Genomic DNA, 27,771 nt, shown 5'->3' with positions numbered 1-27,771 from the left:
TTTTTTTAATAAAAGATCAAAAGGGTTTACAATGCAGATTAATTTTCACAGCCGCCTTTGATCATATTAACCAAGGGTGCCGATATTTTTGGCCATTACTGTATATATATTACCTTTTATATTGATCATTGAAGTTAGTTCATTAACTAATGTTGTCTAAATTTTACAATTTAAAAATGTATTAGTACATTTTGAAATGTGATTGAACACCTGATTATTATCTAATCAAAATAACAAAATATTGCAGTCGCACACTGACATGGATTTTTGCCAATTAGCAATTTTTACTTTTCCAGTAGTCTACTATTGGCGCCGATTAATCGGCAGAACCGATCAATCGGTCGACCTCTATTACAAACGGTTGACTAAATTATACAGCCCTACAAACAAGTACAGCAAACCTGGAATTCCTTTTTTTTTTCATTATAGTGGTTTTTATCAGAAAAATTGCTTTTGGATTTTTTCCCCCCAAATTACGCAGCTTTAAGTTCCTAACTGTTTGCCATGGGTTTCAGTTTCCCTGGAAACAAAGTAGTGTCCTAACACACTCAACTCGACCACCATCCAGCACACTATAATTATTCTATTAGCGCTTAACTAATTAAATCAGTGTTCGTCCTGAACAGAACAGCTTCTGAATAGTTTATTTGTGGCAGCTGAAAGCACAAGCTTTAGGATTCCAGGCTGTTGTTGTTTTGTCCATCTTGCTGAGATGGTTCTTCTTCACTCTGTCGTAGGAGCCCTGTATTGAGGAGCACTGCCATGACAGCTGGTTCCCGGGCACCAGTCTGCTGTCTAACCTCCATCACGTCATCAACTTTGTGCGGGTTAGAGTGCCAGAGACGGCACCTGAGGTGGAGAGGAAGAGAGAAAGGGAGAGAGAACGAGAAACTCCACCCAGCACCAGCTCTGAGAGCAGCACCTTCGGACAGGTGAGCCAGACACTGTCAGGTGTGCAGGGTCATCTGACTCTAAGGGTTTGTAGACAGGGTCACCGATCTGTGTATGCTGTTGTGTTTATGACATCACTCTCATTTCCTTCAGAGTTCCAGAAGGCTGACAGGAAATTGGAGAGAGGTAGAAGGATTTGGGAATGATTTTAAAGTGGTGTGAAATGATTTCTAGAGTTCAGTTTTTTGGATAACCAAGTTTGGAATGGTTTGAATTAGGAAGAGTACACTCGTTTTGTTTTGTAGACATGCTTTTGAAATATTCATAGACCAGTTGCTCCTTTCTTGTCATTAATATTTCCAATAATTATACTGACACAAGTAAGTGGGTCTGTGACAAATAAGCTTGTCTGAGATTATGAAAATGGGGAAGAAAATATATTGCTTAAAATTGATGTGCAAAGATTTTTAGAAATGTAATGTATTTTTAGTGCTTGCAAAAAAAACTTTATATTAATTAAAAATGTCAAGTGATGTAAACAAGTAACAATAATTTTAATGCATGACCGTGAACATCTGATGGATGATGTTAAACAATTAAAAACTCATTTTTCATTTGATTACAAATAATTACTTTTTAATAATGGATATTACAGTTGTTGTGAGGATCAAATGCTTAAAATATTAATATTTTGAAACATGACCGCTTCACTACTTTTGAAAAAAGAAAGAAGTTTTGCCAAGTAACTAGGAACCCTACAGTTCAAAAGTTTGACATCAGTAATATCTTTTTTTTTTTTTTTTTTCTTAAAGAAGTCTCTTATGCTCATCAAGGCTGCATTTATTTGATAAAAAAATACGGAATTTAGGGCTGTGACTGTTGGTGTGACTGCCGGCGGTAATGCTTGTGACATCACACACTCTATAACAGTGCTTCTCAAAGTCCGGACTCCGGTCCGGATCCGGACCCGGAGGGAATTTAATCCGGACCCGCTTCTATTTCATATTTCAAGAACACTAATTACATTTCCTACTTTGATAAACGCACGTTAAACTTGTAAATCATTTGTTTATTATTCTTATTTTTGTATGTCTTTTGGAGAAGGTCCGAAATTGCAGGCGAGATATTGAAACTTTTCCTTCATGACATTTGTTGTCATCATGACATCCAGTGAGCGTATGACGTTTGACGTAATCGGGCGACATTTCACCGCTAATATTTAAATTTTTTTGTTTTGTTTTGCTATCACTTATATTATGGCAATTTGTCTTATAGCAGTGCCCAGTGTATACATTTATTTGTGGCGGCTTGTCACAATATCAAAACTGACCGCTACAAATAGATTTTCCAAAAGGCTTATACTTCGTTGAATAAACTGAGCACTGCGCGTTTCAAAAATAAAATGCTGCGCGGGTGTTTGTATATGAATGTATCTTTTAAAAGAACCGTCCGTTTTCTTCAGAAAAGCTTTGTCAATTTTCATTTGGTCTTTCCTGTAATGGCTGATAAAGTAGCGCTTATTTGATTACAGTCGTTACCGGGGAAACAGCTATATATCACGCTCCAACAGCGCCTCCTGCTGGCAGAGAATCAACTTGCATTTGCTAGTCTGCGGGAAACACTGGTGTCTGTCAGCAAACATAAACAAAAAAGCATGCTTCAGAACTGTTTTGAGAAGGTGCTTAAGTTTTGAGCCATGTATTATTACTATGAATTAGGCTACTACTACTACTATTACTATCTTGTGCCCCGCAATAACCATTTACGCAAACTCTTTTTTGATTATAAAGGGAAAAAAAGAGAAAATCGGCCCAAAAAATCAGCATCATATATCGGCCATAGGCTGCCCTGATTTCTAAATATCGGCATTGGCCAGAGAAAAAACATTATAGGTCGACTTCTACTGCTGACACTTAAATTAATTGTTTTGCCACTTTTGCACTTGTTATTAAAGTATTTTGAATGCAAAGGGAACCTTTTTTTTTTAAATGAGTGTTTATTTGTTATATGTTATGTATGTTTATTAAAAACACGTTTTGTAATAACCAATTGTTCCGGACCTTTGACACTGATGAAAATTCAGATTTGGACCTTTGAATGTAGACTTTGAGAACCCCTGCTCTATAACATGCATACAATACAAAGTTTTGTATAAAAGTGCAATAATAGTAACAGTTGCAATATAATTCGGTATTTATAGCATATACCATTGAGCTGTAAATAGTTTTTAGACTGTAAATTCACAAATTACCTCAAACGCCATGCATGCCATTTCCTTTACACCGTGTCTACACCAGACGCGAGCGTTGTGCGGCATGACCAAATACAGTAGAACACAATACATTATAATCAGTGATGCTGTCTACACTGGATGCGGCACGGCACAACAAATCCCCGACAGTAAACTGATGCCTCGTTTTATTTATGATGTGCTGACACAAAGTTCAAATAATTTTTAATGGTCGCTTTGTCGCGTCCAGTGTAGACAGACTTTAGCTGTTGCGGTGTGGCGCGTTAAGTGTTAAATGTGGTAGCACTTCATATCTCAACAGCCGTTTGCAGTTGTTATTTGCGAGAGGAGGCCAGCGAAGGCACGCTTGCTTGGTGGTGGAATAATGACGCAAGATACCTGGCCACGGCCACAAGCACACCATCTGAATGCGTGTTCAGTGCGGCTGGAAACATTGTAACACCAATGCGGTCCTCCCTTAAACTGGACAATATCAACATGTTTGTTTTTCTGTCAAAGAATTTTAAATCTAACATTATATAAAAGCCAAGGTAGGCTTAAGTAGTGTTTGCGTTCTAATTGTTATCAGGCCAACGCAGATTTTCCAGCATGTGATTGAAGTTATGAATTATTTAGGCTACTTTCTTATTTAACTGTATTATTTCTTTGATAGGCTAGAGTTTTGCAAGCTGCGTTTTCACTGATTTATTAGGGCTGTCAAACGATTAATTTTTTTAATCGCAGAAGCTTCATAGTTAACTGCGATTAATCGCGGTTTGGATTGCACATGTAAAATTCTGTTATTTTGCATATCAAGGCAGTTCTAAGCCCGCATATCTTACCAGAGTTTTCAATGGGAATCAAAAGAACACATAAAATTTCCTTTTTGACCTTTTTTTATGAAAAAAAAAAAGTGCAATGTAGACCAACTTCCAAATATTAGGAGGAATAAAGTAACGCAGTGCTTACTTTGAGAGATTACATTTATCAGGCCACTCTCTTAAGCTACTTCAAAAATAAACAATAACATCATTAGCAAAACAATTCCTAGCTGGAAATAACAGCAGTCAAGTGATATGTAACACTGGTAGGAAATTTCTAACTCGCTTATGACAAACAGAACAGTCTAAAACATTGACGGCCACAGCGGGATATTTGTAACATTTTCTAGTCTTAAATGAAGAATGTCATCCTTGTAATTAACCTGTGCTGCACATGGATGAAAAAAAAAGTCCAAATGACAGTAAGAGGAAATGAAAAATATTGCATGATTGGACATGAGATTCAGAACTATCTGAGTTCTAAGTTGTCTCTCCTATTTCTTTTCTTTAACCCAATTGCTAACACACACCAGTCTGGTGACATTAGCAGTGGACAGTGCTGCTCTCTTTTTTTGCAAGATGTGACCAGCGAGAGAGAACAGTCTTTCACACGGTACCGTTGTTGCAGGTGTAGCCAGATATTTTTGTGCTAGAGGTGCCAAGGTTGGGTAGGCCCTTGCGTGTCCAGACCACCATTCCAATGGACCGTCATCGATGGAGATGCTGGGCTCACCTCTGTACCGATCCACAGACGTGTCAGATGCTGGGTCTTCTTCGTCATCTGAATCTGATGCAGCAGCTAACAGAAAGTGCATCTTCTTTTTAGGTGGACCTGGTTCAGGTTCTCTACGAGGCTCAGGTTGCTGGGCACTCTCCTCTTTAATCAACTTCCAGACTTCCTCCCTTTCAGATCTGGGAAGGCATTTAAGATCCTTAAATCTGTGGTCAAGCGCTGTTGCCACTTTCAACCACTGGAGATTGGTGCTTTGTTTTCGCTTTGATAGGTCAGATGTGAAGGCCGCTTTAAACCGGAGCACACAACCTGGATCATCGTCAGAACCAGTCATCAACCGGAACAAATGACACAGTGCAGGCAGGACCACGGAGCAGGATATGTACTGTTCTCCTCCCAAAAGCTCAGTCACATACCTGCCAAGAAACAAAGTGCAATCAATTACCAGTTATAAAAAAAAAAAAAAAAAAGGATGAAGTTAAGCTCCAGTGAAATAAAATTCTAAAAACTCAATTTTTAGAGCATGTGTGTAGGTCTTCCTCCTCTTCATCTTACAGTGCTTTTCATATTAATTTAACCAATGTTTAAAGCTACAAAAGCAGCAGCATCTAACTAAATGATTAAAGAGAAACTAATAAATCAGTCACATTTTAGTTTCAACAAAACAAATTCAAAATATTTACCTGCATGGTTCAAGGACTGTTTCAAGCTTTTCGATCTTCTCCAGTTCTGCATTAGTCAGCATGGCTGGTGTGCCTCTTTGTTGATGGAGTTGAAGTGTAGCCTTGACAACGTCCTTGTTTCTCAGAAGCCGGGTGATCATGCTGAGAGTGGAGTTCCACCTGGTGGAAACATCTTGGACGAGGGGCTCCTGTGGCTGTCCCATCTCCTCTTGTTGTGCTCGCAATTCAGCTGCATTTGCTGGACTATGCTTAAAATGTCCAACCAATTTGCGGCATTTTGCCAAGACATTCTCAAGACCACTGTCACGGAGTGACATTGTGATCGATCTCTGTAAACTGTGCGCAACGCACGGCATGCGCTCGTATGGCAGGAGTCTTGCTGCTGCTGCTGTCATATTACGGGCACTGTCGGTGCCAATTGTTGTCACCTTCCCCGCAATTTCCCACTGCTCTGCAACTTCAGAAAATTGTTCGGCACATGTTTCTGCAAAGTGCCGTTCTTCTGAGTGTTTAACCGCTAAAGCAAACGAATGCAACTTCCAGTCAGCGTCTATGTGGTGTGCAGTAACTCCAAGATAATTCTGGTTACTTACTGACGTCCAATGATCCCCGGTTAATGCCACAGCATTTGCATTTCGCAGGAGATTTATTTTAGATTGTTTCTCAGCTTCATAAAGCTCCTCTATGCGAGCAACAATTGTTCCCCGCGATGGTAACGTGTAAGCTGGGTCAGAACTTGCCAACCTGATTACATCCCTGAGACCCGAATCTTCAACAATGTTGACTGGTCTGCAATCAGTTGCCACCCATCTGGCGATCGCTGTGGTTAACTTCTTTTCATCCAAGGGTCTGCTGCGACGCCCGCACTCAGGAATAGTTCTTTGGCGGGGTTGCGGCTTGCTTGGCGGGGATGCGTCAGGTGAAACACCGGGGTGTTTCGCCTGGAGATGGTAACTTAGACTTGACGTGCTCCGATGGTAACTGAACTCCTTGAAATAAATGCTTGAAACAAATGGATTGTTTTTAACTAATCGCGATTAATGCATTAACGCTGACAGCCCTAATATATATAGTCTTTTAGGGTTAATTTTCACAGCTTTTATGATTTTTATGATTTGATTATGATTTGTCTTATCAACTACTGTTGTTTTCTCAGCCGATCAGGTCGTTGTTGGCTGCTGGTGGTTCCCAAACTCTTGATTTCTCCATGCCCTTTGTTTTTACTAGCGCTCTAACTGACTTCCTCTTTTCTTTTAGCATCCAAATTGCTTGCTTTTCTTTCAAAGTCAGCAAATTCATCTTTTATTCATATTTGTATGTCTTGACTCCACAGCCAACAGAGCAATTTTGTCTTTACTGTTCCAATACTTTTGGAGGGCACTGTATATAACCGCGTCACCGCCGGTAGTTGGTCCATTACCACCGCAGAGGTAAAAATCCATCGTCACAGCCCTATGTGAAATATTACAATTAAAAATAACCGATTTCTATTTTAAAGGTGCCATAGAATGCATTGATACAATATTTTAAATTGTTCTCTGATATCTACATAGAAGGTATGTGGTTTAGGTAAGGGCAAAAAATCTCCAGAATCTGTTTTACATGTCCATTTACAACCCTAGGATTTCTCCCTAGAATGAAATGGTCTGTTATTACCTTATTTGGAAGGGTAGTGAATAATAATGTTGAGCGCTGCTCGGATTGGCTGTTTCACAGTGCGGCTCATTTCAGTAGCTCACACAGCAAAAAAATCTCCAGAATCTGTTTTACATGTCCATTTACAACCCTAGGATTTCTCCCTAGAATGAAATGGTCTGTTATTACCTTATTTGGAAGGGTAGTGAATAATAATGTTGAGCGCTGCTCGGATTGGCTGTTTCACAGTGCGGCTCATTTCAGTAGCTCACACAGCAGGAAGGAAACACAGGGAAAATATATATTTCAATATATTTTGCCGCGCAATTATATCGTTGGGTAATTATACTGCAAGTAAGATGCAGGCATCAGGGAGCCACTATTAATATGCTGGGCATTGAAACTGCTTTTGAATGCACGATCGCTTTTTAGTTTCACTTTCTCTTTCAAGATTTGCGATCGCACAAACTCTGTTTATACTATGGAGCGGCAGTACTTGCCACTCATTTTACAAGATCAGATGCTTGTCAGTGGTGCTCAGGATCTATAAATCATTCGCCATCATCCTCAGTCATCTCTCCTTACGCCGGTTTCACACTGCAAGCGTAAGCAGGGCGTAAGCAGCGCGTATTTTTTTCGGCGCCCATGTTAACGGATGAGAGCATTCACACAGCACACAGGAGCAGCGCGGCAGTGCGTAGCAGGAGCAGAGCAGGAGCGGCAGTGCCGCGATCGTTTCGGCGCCGAGTCTATTTTTGCTGTGCTGCTTACGCTCAATTAAAGTGACAAAGCATTGATTATGGACAAAATACACACGAAAAAGTGAAATTGTTCCCCAGAATGTAAATTAATGACATCTACTATGTTGTAAACAGAGTATAAACTTCAGTAAAAAATAATAATAATAATACTATAGGCCTATATTACAAAAAAACTAAATAAAATAAAGTTTTTGCTCTAATCACTAAAATTAGTTTAATTTATACTGTTATTTCAGCTTAAGTCACTGGTTAATTGTATTAATTATATTAGCCTATATGTGTTATAACTATATAGTAAGTTGCCGTATAAGAACAGGTGTCATGTTGACATCATGATGACGGTACTAGTGCTAATGCAAAGAAGACAATCATGGACGACACTCGTCTAATCGTGGAGGTTGAGAAGCATACAGTTATTTATGATCCTCATAATTTACTATATAAAGACTTGCAGGCGAAGGAAAAAGCATGGGAGGAAGTTGCATCAGCACTCGGTGCAGAAAGTACCTTTTTTGTTTTCAATTTTTAGCATGCCCACGTACGAACAAATTAATAGCTAATTAACTAAATACAATAGACAGAATAAGGTCACACATGCTACATACATCTACGCTGTAGACTACTGTATGTCTATTTTAGACTTTATTCTAGCTAAATTGATCATTAAAAAATGTGTCTAAAAGTTTAAGGTTACTTATTACAGACATGTTTTTGATGGGTAATGTATGTAAATGTTCTGTTTATAAGATAGATAAAAACTACAAATGATTTTCTTAGTAATGTTTTTTTTTGTAATGAAATGGGTAATTTATACCATAATTCATATACCAAAATATTAGCATTTAAATTATTCTACACATATATAAAATATGTAAAAGCAATTACTGTGCAAGGTTAATGACAACCTCAAAAGCACTGTCAATACTACAATGTAATGTTCAGGATAAAGCATTGTGTTGGCCTCAGCCATGCAAATCCAATCAGTACAGTTTCTGAAGTATTACAATCAGTAAATAAACAACACTGATGAAATAAAAACATTTATTTAAAAATGGATACTTTTCACACAATAATCATACATATATAAGAAATATGAGAGATACGTATACAATTAAATGTTTCAAGTTGAGGAGGAAGGTAGGCTATTCTTCCTTCATCTTACATTGTGTGTAAACTGCATGTGTACCCAAAGTCTGCGTCTCATCCTTTTTCGTAGTCTTCTTAACAACATATATAGCGCGACTGCCTTCCTTCTGTCAACAACTCTCACTACACGCAAACAAAGCATAAAAGAAAATTGAAAACAAACTTATATTTCGTAATTTATTAAAAAAATAAGCTTCTTGACACGTTTTCCCTCTGTAATGTATTTTAAATAGAAATAAAACAAAGCTAACTTATTACCCGGTATTGAGAAATCTGTACAAAATCCGCGGTTCAGGTGCGCGCTGCAAACGCTGCCGGTGTGAATGCAAAATGGATACGCGCTGCTTCTGCTCTGCTTCCGTCCTGCTTGCGCGCTGCGTACGCCCTGCTTACGCTTGCAGTGTGAAACCGGCGTTACTCTGTTTATGTGGGAAGTGAAATCTTATGTACTGTAATGTAACAGGCTACCGCTAGCAAGCAGCTAACCATGTCCCTTTAGTGGCTCGCGTTATTTTATTAGAACGTTTTCCGTGCCTTTCTGAATAAAGACACCAACCCCTCCCTGCACATCACATCCCCTGCACAGCCTGGAACATAACATTTATTTCCATGATCTGCCATTTTCGCTGTTGTCCGCGCTTGTTTCTTCACAATACCTGCAGAACTTCTAATGATTCGGCTGGCGGCTGGCCTAGAACATGGGAGGGTATATGCAAACGTTGGGGGCATTAACTATTACTTTACTTACTTTACTTTTAGTCATTTAGCAGACGCTTTTATCCAAAGCGACTTACAAATAAGAAAAAGTAACTAAAACTAAGTCAAAACTCTGTATATACTATATACTTTAAGAAAATAAAGAAATTAAATAAAATTGACAAATGTATAAATCAACATTTCAATACTAAACATTTAAATGAGAAAAAAAAAAAAAAGCTTAAAACAACAGCTTACATGCACATAGTAAGAAATGCTTATAAAAAACTGAAACAGAAGTGAAACCAGTTGTAGGAAAGAGGAAAAATAAAAAGCGATACTTGTATCCTTTGCCGGTGTCCCTGTCCGGTGGAGTTGCACGGTAGAGTCGATGGTCTTTACACTCTTTGGTCTTCACACGAGGAGGGCTTTACACGACTGCTGCCGCGGTATAATAACCTTTTTTATACCCATCTAATAAATCACTGTTTGAATTCAGCTGAACCCACTTTCCTGTTTATCACTGAAAATGGCCAAGCAAGTGCAGACACTGACAAGATACGTGATACAGTATGAGACCAAACGCGATTTCAGCAACTCTATTAGTGATCCCCATTACAGTCGGTGTTATATTCTGATTCGCCTATTTTTCAGTGGTCTTTTGCATTCACGAGATTTACATGAGGAGGAAACAATGGTGATTGAGGCTCACGGTATATCATTTCCATGTACAGAGCTGTTATTATTCAACTATGCCAAGATAAATTAAGTTTTTCATTCTATGACACCTTTAATATACTTTAAAATGTAATTTATTCCTGTGGTGGCAAAGCAGAATTTTAATTTTCAGTTGTCTTGTATACATTTTATGTAATATTAAAAATGTGTTCTTTACGGTGGTCGAGAGAGCTCAATGCGCTGCAACTTTGGAAAACACATGCATATAGAAAAGCACCAGCAAATCAAGAAAACATCATCAGTTTGACAGCATGTGGTGCAAATGCAAACAACACAAACAAATAAAGAAACACTCTGCAAATGCAAATAAATAAATTTGATTTGCAGTGCGTTTCTTTGTCTGGTTGTGTTGTGAGCATTTGCACCGTGTGCCTTGTAAAATTGAGGAAGTTGTTTTCTTAATTTGCAGGTGTTTTTTTTCTATTTGCAGCGCATTGAGCTCTTTTGGCCACCGTAGTTCTTCTTTAAAGAGGTTTATTAAATTTTCTATTTGCAGCGCATTGAGCTCTTTTGGCCACCGTAGTTCTTCTTTAAAGAGGTTTATTCAAGTCTTCAGTTCTCTGAAGAAATTGCACACAGGTCCAGATGCACAAAATGAATATCAAGCATTGACCCAATTACAAATAAATGTACAGGAAATAGAGCACTGGTCATGATGTACCTTGTGGTACTTTTAGTTTATGTGATTGTGTGTGGGCTTTTTTTTTTTGGTCTGTGCATTGTAAACTGTGCCAGGTTTCTCCTGCTTGGTTTGTTTGACGTGTTCATGGAATGTTCTAGCTAGAGATGAGTGATGAGTGGAAGTTTTCTTTAACTGCATGCTTTTCAAGTGATGTATAGTGATTATAATGAGTCTTGAGCCCAGGGGTTCACTGCTCATCGTTACATTTTCATCCACTTCAGTGAGATCAGCGTGTTAATTAAACGCACTCTGGACAACTGACATGTTCCATAAGGGTTAGTACTCCGTATGTGCAAAGGAATTGTCCTTTATTATATTGATTCCAGAATATGTTCTGCCAATTGTGGGTCAGAAATTAATACATTTAAACTAGAGTAAAGCAGGTCTGTTTTTATGACCAATGTCAGGTCTAACCTTGAGCGTCACATTTGTGTAATTCACTTAGAATTTGACGTCCTTCTGTGATCTTATTTCCTGTCCTTCTGTTTCCCCCGTTGGGCAGCAAATGTCATTTGCCTTATAACTGTTTCTTATGAGACGCAAAGTGCTCTTCCTTTGGGGCTGCTTACTGGTTCAAAAAGCCAAATCCTCGTTTTAGCTGCATACAAATTTCAGGACATGGATTTGCCTTATGGGACTTTTGTAAGGGGCTGAACACACAGAACATGTTTTTCCATTGATGTGTGATACTTTTCCATTGTTTTTTGATGTAAACATCCTCTGGCCTGAGTCTTGTGTTTTTCTGTGTGAACAGCCCCTACGAGTTTAAATCTATTAATACTAAGGAGTGGTGACTCTGCAGTTTCTTAAAAGTAATACAGAAATAATCCATATCCTAAAGATGGCAAACAGGAAGTGAGGATGTGAGGATATTGACAGCATTTTTAGCTATATTACACACAGCTTTGGAATAATTGACGACGGGCCGTTGAATTATTAGAAAAATAATGCACACCTGAGGTGGTGATGTGGCCACGGCGCGAAGCGGATAATTCAACGGACCGAAGTCAATTATTCCGCTTATACTATGGTTGCCACACCTCAAGACACTCATCAGATTATATATATTTCAAGGCATTCGTCCGTTTTTTCTACTTAAATCGCTATTGTGAGTAGGATTATTTCTTCCGCATCTCATCCAACGCCTCCCTTGCTAATTCCAAAACGTCATTTTAAACCGTAACTGAGGCTTGAGCCATTGATAGTAGACTAATGCAGTTAATACAGTTAATAACTAAGTTATGAGAGGTGAGAGAGCGGGAGATTACTCCTGTGAGTCTGTGCTTCTCTCAAAAGTGTTCGGCAGCAATGTCTGTAACGTTAGTTATAGTGAAACTTGGTTAACTTTCTTCATGAACAGCGCCGTTGTTATCTCGCTTGTGAGAAGTCATGTACATTTAAGTTGTTAAACTGTTACTGATAAAATCGTCAGCGTAGCGTTAACAACATTAGCGCGTCTGTTAACGTGTGCAAACTGTCTGTGAGGGAGAGATAGCGTCTGTGCTTTCCGTACATAATAAGCATGAGTATAATCTGTTGTTTGTATCCTTATGTTTGCTATATCTATTTGTTTGGCCAGTGTCCTTGTGGATTTTGGTTCTTTTGCCGTTTTAGGCTGTAAGGACATTTGAAATAACGCATCATTTAGCGAAGTGTTATGAACATGTAATGCGGTGCCTGGAACTATGTTCGCCGTGTGTTTCCCTGAAATTAATTGCACACCTTATAACGTTCGTCAGCCAATCAGATTCAAGCATTCAACGGCCCCGTAGTATAATTTACTCCGCGTCGTTGCTGCATCACCATCTCGGGTGTGCATTATTTTTCTAATAATTCAACGGCCCGTCGTCAATTATTTCTTACATAAAATAGATCCAAAAACTCAAAATTCTGATTGGATGAGCCTCATTTAAACTGTTGTAAAATGCTGAAAGAAGCGCATCTTGTATTAATACAAAATTGGTAATATTACTGTTACTATGCATTCTGATTATTGCTATTAGTAAAACATGCTAAAACACCCTAGTAACCCAGCACTAAGCAACCCAGAATCTGTCTGTCTATCAACTGTCTGTCATTCATCCATCCATCCATTATGTCTGTCTGTCTGTCTGTCATTCATCTATCTATCTATCAGTCTGTCTGTCATTCACCTATCTATCTATCTATACTATACTCTATCTTTCTATCAGTCTGTCTGTCATCTATCAGTCATTCATCCATCCATCCATCCATCAGTCTGTCTGTCAACTGTCTATCAATCTCTCTGTGTGTGTGTGTCTGTCTGTCTGTCTGTTTGACTGACATCCTGCACATCCTTATACCTCCAAATTTCCAGCTTCACTTCAAATTTTCTTTCCAAGCTTTCTTAAAGACCTGATATACTTCAAACGAAATCAAAGAACGAACTGATATGACGTCATTTTGAACAATCAGGCCGAAACAAAGTTCGTTTCGAGTTCGTATCGGCAGTTAGAAACAGCTCATCAAAGTGAACTTTCTAGGGGAGTTCGTTTTGGCTCCTCAACACCTTTGAGCTACCATTGGTCCATGGCGATTACGCAATCGGTGGGTGTATTCTGGAACTCCATTTGTTTAGTTTTTTTTGTTTTTTTTTTTCCAGTTCGTTGCTCATTCAACGGAGGTCAGGCATGAGAACAACACCTCCAAGTAACTAGCAACATAAATACACTGTGTAGTGTATAATACTCGAATAGCTGAGCTGCCACAAATAACCTGTACAATCGCTTGCGGAAAGACTTTAAAGATTCAGAGAAAGCATTTAATTCTTAGAAATTGCAACAAAGCTTGGTGTCGACGACCCAGCGTTATGCAAAAAGCGACGTGGAGAAACATCAGATGCAAGTTTTCCAAAGCCATGAAAAGAATGAAAGGAATAGAGTGAAGAGATAAGGTAGCAAGTACCAAATACATGTTTCAAAGTAGTTATTACTTACTGCACATTCTGATTTTTACTATTAGTACATTTTTTACTACTAATAATAATTAATAAACTCTTTATGAAATATATTTTATCATGTTGTGCTTAACACGTTTTATAAAAGCGCTAGGCCCTTTAAGACCATACATTAAAGTAATTTAACACCCGGACTCAACCTCCAATGGGTTATAGCTTTAATAATAGCATGTGAATTACTTGCTGTGAGTGACTATGACCAAACAAATCTCCTCTATGTAACAGTGGGTGTGCTGTTGGTGCTGGGTCTCATAATTGTCACTTGCAGCTGTATGTCTCATTTTCAGTCTGCCTGCTTATTCTCTGTCTGTGGTTTCTCCTCAGAACCTGCGTGAGGCTCAGGTGTTCAGTCTAGTGGCGGAGCGCAGAAGGAAGTTCCAGGAGATCATAAACCGCAGTAACCACGAGGCCAGTCAGGCGGTACGGCCCAAGTCCTCATCCTCTCGCTGGCTGCCGCCCGGCTCACCTCCGCAGTTGGTGACTGAGATTCTGGAGATCCGTGAGAGCATGCTGTCTCTCCTGGTCAAACTGCACCAGAAACTGTCTGCCAAGCAGAACTCTCTGTCTCTGAGCTGGTTGGCCGAGGTGGATCCGGCTCATCACGCACACGGAGATGGGTTAACCGCCATCGAAAGGATCCTGGCCAAAGCTGCCGCCCGTAGTCGGCACAGCAAGAGGTGCCTACAGGAAATCTGTGGGAAAGTGTGTCCACCTATACCGCCCAAGAAGAACAGTCCTGGAGATAAGAAGAGCATGGACAAGGAAGAGAGGTGTGTTTGATTTCCACCCCAAAAATTTATAATTTTTTATTTTTAATTTTTTTTTACACCTTAAGGCCCCGATATACTTCGAACAAACTGATATGACGTCATTTCGAACAAAATCAGGCCAAAACAAAGTTAGTATTGAGTTTGTTTCGGCAGTTCGAAACAGCTCACCAAAGAGAACTTTCTAGGGAAGTTCGTTTTGGCTCCTAAACACCTTTGAGGTACCATTGGTCCGTGGCGATTACAGGTGTGTTCTGGAACTGCTGGATGCCGCCTTTGACGTGCAATTTTTTATTTATTTATTTCGGTTCGTTTCTCATTCAACAAAGGTCAGCAGGAGAACAACATCTCCAAGTCACTAGCAACATAAATACACTGTCGAATAGCTGAGCTGCCACAAATATATCCGCACCTGTACAATCGCTTGCGGGGAGACTTTAACGATTCAGAGAATGCATTTAATTCCTAGAAAGATATTGCAATGAAGCTTGGTGTCGACGACCCGGAGTTGTGAAAAAAGCGACGTAGAGAAACATCAGATGCAAGTTTTCCAAAGTCATGAAAAGAATCAAAGGAAAGAGTAAAGCTATAAGGTAGCAAGTACAAAATACATGTTTCAAATAAATGTTACACCATACTGCTGCTGCTGCTGTTGTTGTTCTTTCAATAAGCTAATTTAAATGGTATGCAATAAATGAAATGCCAAAAGAACATAGAATAATAAACCTTTGTTTTATTAAATCATGACACCACATAAAATTGTGTAATAATTTATCCAGTTTAATAAAAGGACCTAGATATACCATCATTGCATCGTTGTTGTTTAGGGCATATGCGCCAGTGTTGACACGTTTACATTAATCTACACCCCGCCTCCAGCAGCAGGGTGTTGGAATGTTCGAAAACAGTATACAGTTGCTCAGCCTTTTCGAAATTCTTTTTGCGCCCAAGAACGAAAATGAACTTCGTTTGAAGTATATGGGGCCTTTACTCAAAGCATTAGAATTAATTAAACATGCTGTTAATCCATCTGATTATGGGAAAGATGTTGCCCGCAAACCAAACCAACTATAGTATGCGCATTGTCTGGAGGTTACCATAGAGCAGTATTAGAGGACTTTGCTCATTTGTTTGTCCCTGACCTTGTCAGATGGAAACTCTTGAAGCGTGTCATTCCTGTCTGTATTAGTTTATGCCCCTCTATAAAGTGTCTGTTCCTCCCATCCAAATAACAAAGGAGAGAGATTGACATTGATACAATGCTCTCATCTAATCAAGGTTGACAGGTATTTATAAGGCTTTGTTGTATGCTGTCAGTGGGAAGAATTTGTCATTAAACTGGTTATCAGGGTTTCCAGATATTCACATATGTTAGAGTAATTTTTGAGAGACAAAAAGACAGACAAACAATATGAGCATTAATGCACATTTTCTGAGGTAAAGAATATACAGGCTAGTGTTGTCAAAAGTACCGACTGCGATTTTACCATTCGGTACTGGAATTTTAAAAACATCCATTTCCCGCTAAGGTTTGAGCGCTGTTGAGCAGATTCTTAAACGGTGCTGTTTGGCCTTAGTGTTCACACTCAACAGATAAGACTGTGATTTGAGAGTGAAGCGATGATCATTGTAGCCAATCACAGACGTATCTGTTGAGCACGTGAACACAATGACCAAATGGCGCTGTTTAAGAGTACTAATACAGGCTTTTCTTCACTGAACAAATGGTTTCTGTAGGGGTGCACATTTTATTTAATCTGATTGTTCATGTCCGGAGTCATCAAACAAGACATCTGAATCTTCATCTTACTTTTTTCATTATCTCCAGATTTCTCTGCAGTTTGTGTATGTTGTCAAAAAAAGCCTAATCCTTTGTGCCACAAATTTTACATACATATATATATATATATATATATATATATATATATATATATATATATATATATATATATATATATATATATATATATATATATATATATATATATATATATATATATATATATATATATATATATATATATATATATATATATATATATATATATAATACATATATATTATACAGAATATAGAAGAATACACTGAAAATACAAGCAGTTTAGCAGCTTTCTGCCATTCGTCACAGTACAAATTGTTACGCAAATGAGGGAGGCATTAAGTCTGATTTGATTTAACTTACTTACAATAACAAGTTATATGTATTTAAATGTATTATTAACTACATCGTATGCATATTTACTACTTTTTCCAAGATGGCGCCGCTTTGTTCGGACACCGTCCAGGTCACTCCGCTAAGATTGTGTTTTTATCTACTTTTTTCCTTTGTTTTACTTTCTCTTTTTACACATCTCACGTCGGCACTGATCACCTATAACAAAGAAACACTTTTGGACATTGGAAACCGCTACACCAACCTGTTTCAGGACACTTTATCCAGGAATCCAGCATGGCCTCTGGAGATTCTTCAGAACGCAGAGATGAACAATAACCCCCCAAGGCGAAGGATCAAGAAACACCGCGGGAAACGTGCTGGGACTCTAGATAGACTCAGGAAAAGGGCTCACAGTCCTCCCCTTCCAAGCATTCTGCTCGCAAATGTCCAATCCTTGGAGAATAAGATGGACGATCTTAGAGCCAGGATTAGTTTCCAACGGGACATAAGGGACTGTAACATCCTTTGTTTGTCAGAAACGTGGCTTTCGTCCATGGTCCCGGACACTGCTGTAATGCCAAATGATAACTTCTCTGTTTTTCGGACGGACAGAACAGCAGAGGCCAGTAAATCCAGGGGTGGAGGAGTGTGTTTCATGATCAACAAGAAATGGTGCGATCCCAGGAATATCTCCATTCTGTCGCGTTCCTGCTCGCCTCATCTGGAACATCTTTCCATTATTTGCCGCCCATTTTATCTGCCCCGGGAGTTTTCATCGATCATTGTTACTGCTGTGTACATTCCACCACAGGCGGACTCCGGCTTGGCTTTGGCTAAATTTCACGATGTGCTCAGCGGCTACACTAACAAACATCCTGACGCTGCCTTTATCATCGCGGGGGACTTTAACAAAGCTAGCCTCAGGCAGGTCATGCCGAACTTTCACCAACATGTATCCTGTCCAACTAGAGGACCAAACACACTGGATCATTGCTACACTCAGTTCAAGAATGCCTACAAAGCCCACTCACTTCCGGCTTTTGGTAAATCGGACCATGCCGCCATTTTTTTCACACCGGAATGCAAACAAAGGCTCGTTCAGGATCCTCCTGTGCAGAGAGTAGTGACGCGCTGGTCCTCCCACTCAGAAGCTATGCTGCAGGCGGCTCTTGATGACGTCAACTGGGACATGTTCCGGGCGAGTTCTTCTGACGTCAGAGAGTTCACAGATGTAGCATTAACCTTTGTAAACACGCTAACCGAGCAAGCTACAGAAACAATAACGATAAGGACATTCTCCAACCAGAAACCGTGGGTGGACAGAACAATCCGTGCTGCGGTTAACACACGCACTGCCGCTTACAATGAGGCTCTTCTGACCGGGAATATGAGCGAGTACAAAGCATTGTGCTATGCCCTCCGACGCGCAGTAAGAGCCGTTAAACACAGATACAGACAGAGAATTGAGTCTCATTTCCAGCTCAATGACTCTCGACGGATGTGGCAGGGACTGAGGACCATCTGTGCCTTCGGAAACGAATAGAGAGCAGATCCGTTGCTGGCCGACGAGTTAAACACCTTCTTCGGCCGCTTCGAATGCAATGGCGGCAGCGCGTCTCTGCTGACCAGCGCGTCAGGAAGCAGCAGGCAGAGCAGCGATGATCCTGTAATCACCGTGTCAGAGGATGAGGTTCGGAGGGCGCTAAAGAAAGTGAACGTCAGGAAAGCAGCCGGACCTGATGGGATAACCGGCCGTGTTCTGAGGTCCTGCGCTGATCAGCTCGCTGGTTTGTTCACTTCCATCTTTAATGAGTCCCTTGCTACCTCCGTGGTTCCCACCTCATTTAAAAAATCTGTAATAATCCCTGTGCCTAAGAACAATAAACCCTCTTGCCTGAATGACTATCGCCCAGTTGCCCTCACATCTATAGTCATGAAGGTTTTTGAGAGACTTGTTAAGAGCCACATCTGCTCCTCCATCCCTGATACTTTGGACCCTCTTCAGTTTGCCTATCGCCCAAACAGATCTACGGACGATGCCATCTCTCACGTCCTCCACTCTTCCCTCACACACTTGGACGGCAACAATGGGAATTCTGTAAGGCTGCTATTCATTGACTATAGCTCAGCTTTCAACACTATAGTCCCCATCAAGCTGGCTTCTAAACTCACAGACCTCGGCCTAAACTCCTCACTCTGTGACTGGATTCAAGACTTCCTCACCGGCAGACCTCAAGTGGTGAAAGTTGGCCAGTTCACCTCAAATTCCATCACTCTGAACATAGGAGCCCCACAGGGCTGTGTCCTGAGTCCCCTGCTCTACTGTCTCTACACGCATGACTGCGTGTCCTCTCACAGCTCCACATCAACTATCCAATTCGCTGATGATACTGTGGTTCTGGGCCTCATCTCCAACAACGATGAGACCGCATACTTGGATGAGGTAGAGAGACTCACATCATGGTGCCAGGACAACTGTCTCTCTCTGAATGTGAGCAAAACTAAAGACCTGATCATGGACTTTAGGAAGAGACAGCAGCGGCCCTACACTCCTCTTATGATCAGTGGGACCCCTGTGGAGAGGGTGAGTAGCTTCAAGTACCTCGGTGTAAACATCTCTGAGAACCTGACTTGGACTACACACATCCAAACACAGGTTAAGAAAGCCAGGCAAAGATTGTACCATCTGCGACAGCTAAGGAAATTCAGGATCTCACCAGCAATCCTGAAAACTTTCTATTCAGGGGCCATGTGAAAATGTATTGACTCAGTGCATCTCAGTGTGGTATGGAAACCGCTCAAATCAGGACTACAAAGCACTACAGAGAGTTGTGCGCTTAGCTGAGCGCATCTCAGGGTCTGCTCTCCCCTCTCTGCAGGACATCTACCTCAAACGCTGCAAAAGTAGAGCTGTCAAAATTATCAAGGACTCAAATCACCCTGGTAACCGACTATTCACTTTGCTTCCATCTGGTAAGCGCTTCCGTAGCCTGATGGCAAAAACTGAGAGACTTAGGAGGAGCTTCTTCCCCCAGGCCATCAGGCTCCTAAACTCTAACTCTGTGTCATAACATCACTTGACTCCATGTTAACATCACTATATCAATAAGCTATTCATAATTTTTTCTACCTCATATGCTGCTATTTAAAAACCCTGTACAACTTTTTTTCACATTCTTTTATTCATTCCTGTTATAGTACTATTTATGTCAACAACATACTGACCTGCATATTTATATTTTTCTATCTTTTTATTTTATTCTTTTTCTTAATATTTGTCTATACAATTGCACTGTCCTTGGAGCGGACCTGACTTACATTTCACTGCTGGTTATACTCTGTATAATTGTGTATGTGACGAATAAAAATCTTGAATCTCTACTTGGACAAAAATATTTATTTCTTATTATACGTTATAAAATATTTAGTTAAGTCGCTAGGGGTGCCAATTTGGGCTGAAAACCCCCAAAAGTCATGTGCTAAATAAGTTTTGAATAGCCATAACAAAAAGAAGCTTAGAAAGAAATGCTTTGATTCAACATAGAATTTTAAGGCCATAATATGGCATAACATTGTTTTCAGAAGCTGCATCTAGTTGCATTTAGGTATATTTACAAAGACTGTTCAGAGGTATAATTTATGCATTTACTCAGCAAGTTAAAATTGCATAAATAATGCTGTGAGATTAATGGATTTGGTGTATGAACTCTCTTATAAAATACATATCACATTTGAAATCGTGAAATAACAAGAAATGGAAATTACTATATACCAGCCAGAATTTCAATTGGTCCATTCCTAACTAATGAGCATTTCCATTGAAATGCTTAACGATTGACTGAGAGCAAATATATGCTCATTTTTCAAAATCCATCCAAATCCAAATCAAATACATCCTTCAAACAGTCATGGAATGTAGTCAGGTTATCACATCAACATTTCAAAACCATTTGATTCTAACCCATCATTCATAGCCTTTGAAAATGGACATTTCATAATTAACAGATAATAATGATGCAAATAATTTCTGTTTTGACATCTGCAGGCGTCAAAAGGCCAGAGAGAGACAGCAGAAGCTGCTGGCGGAGTTTGCCTCCAGGCAGAAGAGCTTCATGGAGACTGCCATGGATGTTGGTGAGCTTGAACATGAGCTGAAGTTGTTTGCTGACCTTTATTAAACACGTCTGATGAGTCTCTCCAGCAGTTAATTAGCAGATGATCAGTTTCATGTTTTTGATTTTCATTCTGATGTATGTCTGAACTGAAGACACACCATACATTTTTAATCAGTGTGTGTTTTAACTCTGTTTCCACCTTATCTTTTGAGTCTGTCTGTGGCCGTTGTTCTGTATGTATCTGGGATGTGCAAAACCCAACTCGTACGTGGGGGGCATTTAAATGAGATTTATTCTTGCATTGAAAAATAGCCATGGGATATAATTGACTGCCGAAATCATGAGAAACATTTTTTAATATGTGGAATTTAGAATTTCGGATAAGGTTAGTCTGTTTAAATATATCAAAATTGTAAAGTTAAAGCGGTATTATGGTATCAGTGCAATATTTCAAGAACATGAAGGAATATTATTGTAGCTTCATGTACTGTATGGGTAGCAAGTGAAAAGCAAATCTCTAAGATGAATTTGTGTAATATTCTGGTCTTAATTATATGCTCTTTAGTGTAGTATTCTTAACTTTAGTCAGTTGCATTTTACAGTCCATTACTACACCGTTTTGCACATAGTTTAGAGGACGTGGTAAACTTGCAAAAGTCCTTAAAGGCTGAGGCTGTGGGCTATCTTACTCTCTGAAGAAAGGTGACTCAAATTGCCTCCGTTCTGCCTTTCACAGTCCCTCTGGCCTTTTTAGCACAGCCTTGTGTGTGTGTGTGTGTGTGTGTGTGTGTGATTCTCAGGGGCCGTACTATTGCGCTTCAGGGCAGTTGTGCTGTGTGATGGTCCCTGAGATCAAAAGAGAATGCAGTGACACTGTGTTTAAGACATGAGTGATGAAGGTTTATTATAAGCCCTACTATAATATCTCGGTACAGTCAACATCATATCCTACACATGACCCTCATGTACTGTGTATGGGATGATTTACAAGAATCTCTTTCTAGATTGTAGCTACCAGCATTATTTGAGATTGTCAAAATTTGCTAGAACTTTTGCACCGATATTAATACATTAAACAAATATAACAATGCCAGTATCAGTAGTACTACCTACTAGGGTTGTGACGGTGAGGAAATTTTCCCACTGGTTTCCCAAACTTTAAATAGGTATACAACACTGAAAATAAGTAAACACTGAGGAACCAAATAAATAAGAAAAGTAGAAAGTGTATTAGCAAAACGAATATGAAAGCTTGGAGGCACGGCATGCACCTTGATGTCAAATAAAATAATTAAATTATACAAAGTTTAAATAAAGTGAAAATCAGCAAACACTGGAACCAATTAAATAAATCACAAATTACAAAATCACCTTATATAAATGGCAAAAGTCAACAGGCTTTTCAAAATCCAAAATATTGCCAAACAGGTGCTTTTGCATTTCGTTTCTAAACTAAATCATCAGCTATCGTCTTGTCTGTCTCACCTCACTCTTCTTGTCAGTCAGCTCGACTCGCTGTCCTCACGTGATAAAGGAAATCTGCTCTGTGATGCGGCTGTTGTTTGGCACACTGCATTGAGCAGCCTCGTTCAGTTTCATAATTGTAGTGTCTGTCTATTACAAAAAAAAATTAAATTATTGCAATTATTGGATGGCAGGAGCGCTACAAATAATGTTTTGTTTACACATCTACTGAAAACAACAGACTAAAAGATTGATCTTAAGAATAGATATCGGTTCATCTAAATGAGGATTCATTAAAAACAAGAAATCAATATTGTTCGCCCAGCCCTAGCATCCACACAGCTGGCATGTTTAGCTGCTGTAGTTTATCCAAAAATAGACACTAGCTATGTTTCTATCCAAAGATTCGAATTAAACTTATGCGCAAAACTGGAATATCGCAAAACAATTAGCAAATAAAGCACTGTTTCCATGAGAACAAAATTGTCACTTCCTGGTAAACTGGCACTAAATATCACTAAGAAAACTAGGACAAGCCACTGAATATAAAACTAATGATTAATTACTTGCGCCTCAGAGCGAGCAGACTAAACTCAATAAATGCAGTCATTGCTTTCGAAGGGGGATGCCGTTTTGGAACGCAGTTATGTAAGACAGTAATTATACAGAAATACTTCGATGACAGACTTTGCTCAGGCATTTCAGAAAGACTTTGCTCAGGCATTTCAGAATGACCATAACAACATATAGATGCTGTGAACGAGATCGGTCCTTTGCTATTCAAGTTATCCCGTCTCTCAGCTCAAAGTCACATGATTTTTTGATGCGCATGGAGGAATTTATTCAGTAAATGTGTTTCCATCGTAGTTTATGGGCATTTTTTCTTATCGGATAAAAAGTTGATCCTACTCAAATGTGCGCATACGTTTTTCCAAAACTTTTTTTTTTATGCGCATAAAAATAGGTGGATTGAAACAACTACTGACACAGTCATTGCACCATTGGAGAAACGCTTAATTAAATGTTACCTTTTTTTTTTTTTTGCCCTCCAAAACCAAAAATCCACTTTCTGCCAAATATTTTCGGTTGCTGAAATTTCTGTGCATCACTATAGAAAAATGTTTTTTGAATAAGGATCATTTCTGATCTGTTTAGAAAAACAGGATTTGTCTTGTTCACCAGAAGTCAACAGCAAATGCTAAAATGACATTGAGATTTGGCTGAAATATTAGCTTCAGATGCCCATGGCTGATGTCCTTGCTGACATTGAGCGGTGTCTGTATTATAGATGTGCGCGTGCCTACAATTGTCAGAATAAAACATTCTCTTGAGCTCTGATGTACAGGCACCATTTGTTTTCCAGATTTGAATCTAAGGTCACTTTGGACATGAATATTTGCACTGGAATTCTAATTGGATAAATTTGGCCACCATTTCGAGCATCTGTGCATATGGAAATTAATCTCAGAGCAGTACTGGATGCCTTCACTTAACAGTGAAAGGACAGTGAACACTGAAAACAGCAAACGGTACTTACTGAGGGGTATGAGGTTCAGTCTGCCTGATCAAAAATCAAATAATCTCAATACAGTTCTAATTAAAGAGAACTTGAGAGACTTCTATTTATTTGTTTGTTGCTGAAAATTATAATTGCTCATGAACAATTTGACATTTATTATAGGATTCAGCTGCCCTTTTGCTACCCCCAGGAACACAGTGATTAAAATTAATCTTTTTATAATTTTGGGTTTGTTTAATAATGTGAAGGATAATAATTCAATGACACATTGCTATGGAAACATCTCCTGTTAATTAAGCTGTATTTGCTGCTTAATTGCTTTGTCTTAATTACTTTATTTGTTGTAATCTAGTGGTCTGCTTCATTAAGCTTGTTCACTGGAAAATAAGAGCTTGACCTATGTGTTGACTGGCAGACATCTGTATTAACGCTTGAGTTTGAACCGTGAACCTGGTTTATGCTTGTGTGTTTTTTGATGAACAAGTACTTTTGGATATAAACAGGTAGATGGATTTGAATGAAATTATGATTGAAAAAAACTAGTTTCACCATCATGATATTTGAGATTTTGACCTGTTTTACTGTGTATAAATGTCATGAATTGTCCGCATATGAGGACTAGTTGTCACAGTGTTTTGTATTTTAGTGTTGAGTTGGGACGGGTGTGTTAGAGGGCAGCAGTTCTAGGCAGGCCGCCTCAGGCAAAGAGTCACATTAACTCTCCATCACAAACATTTCATTTCCCCATACACTTCTCTGTCTCTGTCTGAGCACCTAAAGCTATAAATCAATCAAAACACACGGTGACATTTACAAAGCCTCTGTTTGCTCTGAAATTGAACATGTTCTTTAACGTTTAGGTGTGATTTAGAAAAGGTAATTAATCCCCATGAATATGTCAGTCAGGAAATAGCGCATATCAGCAGTGTTTGTGACTGGGAATGCTACTTTTAAAGCGATGGAAAATATTACATTGCTCATTATAATGAGTAACTAGCCTATAATGCAATGCATCCCTAATTTTTTTCCAGTGGTGTAATGTAACAAAGTAATAATACTTTGTTACAGTACTTTAGTATTTTTTGGGGAGTATCTGTTCTTCACTTGAGTTTTTATATTTCTGTCATTACTTTTATAAAAATACAGCAGATGTTGTATAGCCATATTGTGATATAATCACAAAGTTTTAGGCGCATGCACAGTTTTAGGATACTATAACCTTCACAGATAGCAGAATATTCTGCTAATTTCGCACATGCTGTACAAAAACAGGGTTCACACTACATTAGCTCCGTTGTTACTGCTTTTAATGCATGACCGCCTGAACCTCCATTAACTGTTTGTTAATTTAACCAGAAGAGGGCAAAAAAGTAATTCAGATCCACGTTATATAGCTAATTAAGTTTTGCCAATATACTGCACTCATAATTCATGTTCATTTATTGGATTTTTACACCCGTTTTCTCATACTCTCATGCTTGGCTTCTCTCTGTGTTTTGGTTTGGTGTAAAACACCAAACCCTCACAAAAATGTACTGTGATGGGACCATGGTGCAGTGGGATGTCACAGTAATGAATGATAGCCATATTCATGTACAAAGGTACTCTTATCTATAGAATAGCTTTGGAGCTTCAAACTGTGCTGGACTCTTTATGAGCAGTCAATATCTTAAACTGAATGTTATTGATCACCTAGAAAAAGTATCCCTGATGGTCGATCCAAATTGATCTTCATCTTTGCTTTAAAATCTAGTGTCTTGATGTCTACTGATTTTGTTTTTCAAATCATTTCATTATCAAATGAAATATAATTATTTGTAATCAACATTTCTCTCAACTCATTGTCAGTTTTTTATTTATTTATTTTTTTGCTATAACTTTTTGCAATGCATTTTGCGATTGCCACCTGAGTGAGGGAACAAAGTATCTCGAAAGGCAGCATAATTTTGCTGCCTATATTTTGGTACAGCCTTCAGACCTTTGGTGCCTTATTTGTGGGCAGCTCTGTAGTTGACCTTTTATTTGAAGGGAAATCTTGTGATCTGCCAGTCTCAGATGTGCTCTATATACAGATTCGTTTTTGTTTTTTTTTTATAAATTTTGTTTTGATATCTTGTAACACAAATATTTGAGACATAGTATGCTTCAGAAATACACAAGAGTATACATGTACTACAGACTGTCAAAGAAAGATAGGACATACAAAAACCTTAACATTGAAACCAGTACAACAGTGCTGAAAAAAGTCAATCGCAGTTAAGAGGCAATTATAACCAAAACGAGGAACTGTATATACAACTGTAAATCTATACAAATAATAATGAAATCTAAAAAAAAGAACCAAAGAGAGCAAAAAACAAACAAACAAAAAAAGCCACAAGACGAGAGTGTGGGGGAGTCTCCTTAATTCAAATCAGGAGACCTTTGAGCTTCTCCAAAGTTTGAGCCCAGAGTCTAATGGTGTCCTCTCTTGCACAGTGAATGCGTGCAGTGGACAATTTGAGAGATACCGCATCTATAAATGTGAAAACCCAATATTGCTTATTAAGAGAATGTGGCAGTTTCCATCTTCTTGCAACTAATTTCTTGGCAGCTGTCAAGCCAGCTAAAAACACTCGTTTCTGAGTTTTAAGTTGGATATCAGAGAGATCATTTAAAATTAAAACAGATGGGGACAAAGGGACCGAAACATTTAATATGGTGGACAAATTTTCTTTAACCATATTCCAAAAGTTAGTAACCCCAGGACATTCCCAAATCATGTGATTTTTAAAAAGTACCAAATTCCCCTGTATGGCAAAGTGTACAATTAGGATCAAGTTTAAGCTTCATACTGTACAGTTTACGTGGAGTCATATAAGTCTTATGAATAAAATTAAAATGGATTTGTTGATGATCCGGATTCCTGGAAGCATGCATTGCCATAACCCACACACGGTCCCAATTAAAACTAGGGGAAAGGTCCGAAATATCTGTCAGAGGAGGATACATTTTATCCCCAAAAAAAACATACAATTTAGAAACTAATCCTCTTGTTCCCTGGGTCTCACATAATAATTTCAGTAAATGGTGTCCTTTAAGAGGAGCCATCCAAGGGACCCCATAGGTCTTAATGGCTGCCCTCAACTGTAAACCATAATTATTAAAGATAGGAGATTGGGGATTCCAATTAGAACGGATACCACAAACTTTTTCTGCTGCTCTCCAGACTGACAGAACATGTGACACTAAAGGACCAAAACGAAGTTTACTCTTATTTAGAGGGATATTAGCAAATAAAACGTCATCCAACTTCAGAAGAAGAACCTAATTTTTCTCTAGGAACGCCAAGAAACATCAATTTTATCATCATACCAGCTAAACAGGGGATGTAGTGCAAAAGCCCAGTGATACAACTTATAATTGGGAAGTGAAAGTCCACCAACGAATCTCGCTGCATCGTGGAAAGTTTAAAACGTGGCCGTTTGCCATTCCAGACTAATTTGGTGATCATGCTCTATAACCTGTCCCAAAAACGAGACTGGGGAGGCAAGGGGAGCATAGAACTCAGAATTAATTTGAGGGAGTGCATTCATTTTGACAATCGATGCACGTGATCTAAGAGAGTTTGGGAGTGATGACTAATTATCCAGGTTACATTACATTTTAGAAAAGATACCCTCATAGTTGGTCTTAATTATATACTGCAAAGAAGCTCCAATCTTAATACCCAAATACTCAAATTGTTTAACCAGTGGTATACCTGGGGGTAATGCTTC

The 27,771-nt window shown here is 38.9% G+C and overlaps 1 protein-coding gene across 3 annotated transcripts in view; it reads left to right on the top strand.

Moving 5' to 3' along the window:
* Nucleotides 1-27,771, top strand: part of LOC306877133 (E3 ubiquitin-protein ligase ubr3) — an 85,553-nt gene that overhangs the window by 26,983 nt on the left and 30,799 nt on the right. For all 3 annotated transcript variants that reach the window (XR_013784869.1, XM_079428667.1, XM_079428666.1), the window contains exons 22-24: nucleotides 738-932; nucleotides 14,318-14,763; nucleotides 20,961-21,049. Coding sequence is in view for 2 of the 3 variants with exons in the window: in XM_079428667.1 (XP_079284793.1) it covers nucleotides 738-932; nucleotides 14,318-14,763; nucleotides 20,961-21,049 (730 nt within the window). In the remaining variant the exon portion in view is untranslated. The remainder of the gene's footprint in view (nucleotides 1-737; nucleotides 933-14,317; nucleotides 14,764-20,960; nucleotides 21,050-27,771) is intronic.

Source organism: Barbus barbus, assembly GCF_936440315.1.
Source record: "Barbus barbus genome assembly, chromosome: 11".
NCBI lineage: Eukaryota > Metazoa > Chordata > Actinopteri > Cypriniformes > Cyprinidae > Barbus > Barbus barbus.
The sequence above is the reverse complement of the archived record's forward strand: the minus strand, read 5'-3'. Positions and strand labels throughout refer to the sequence as shown.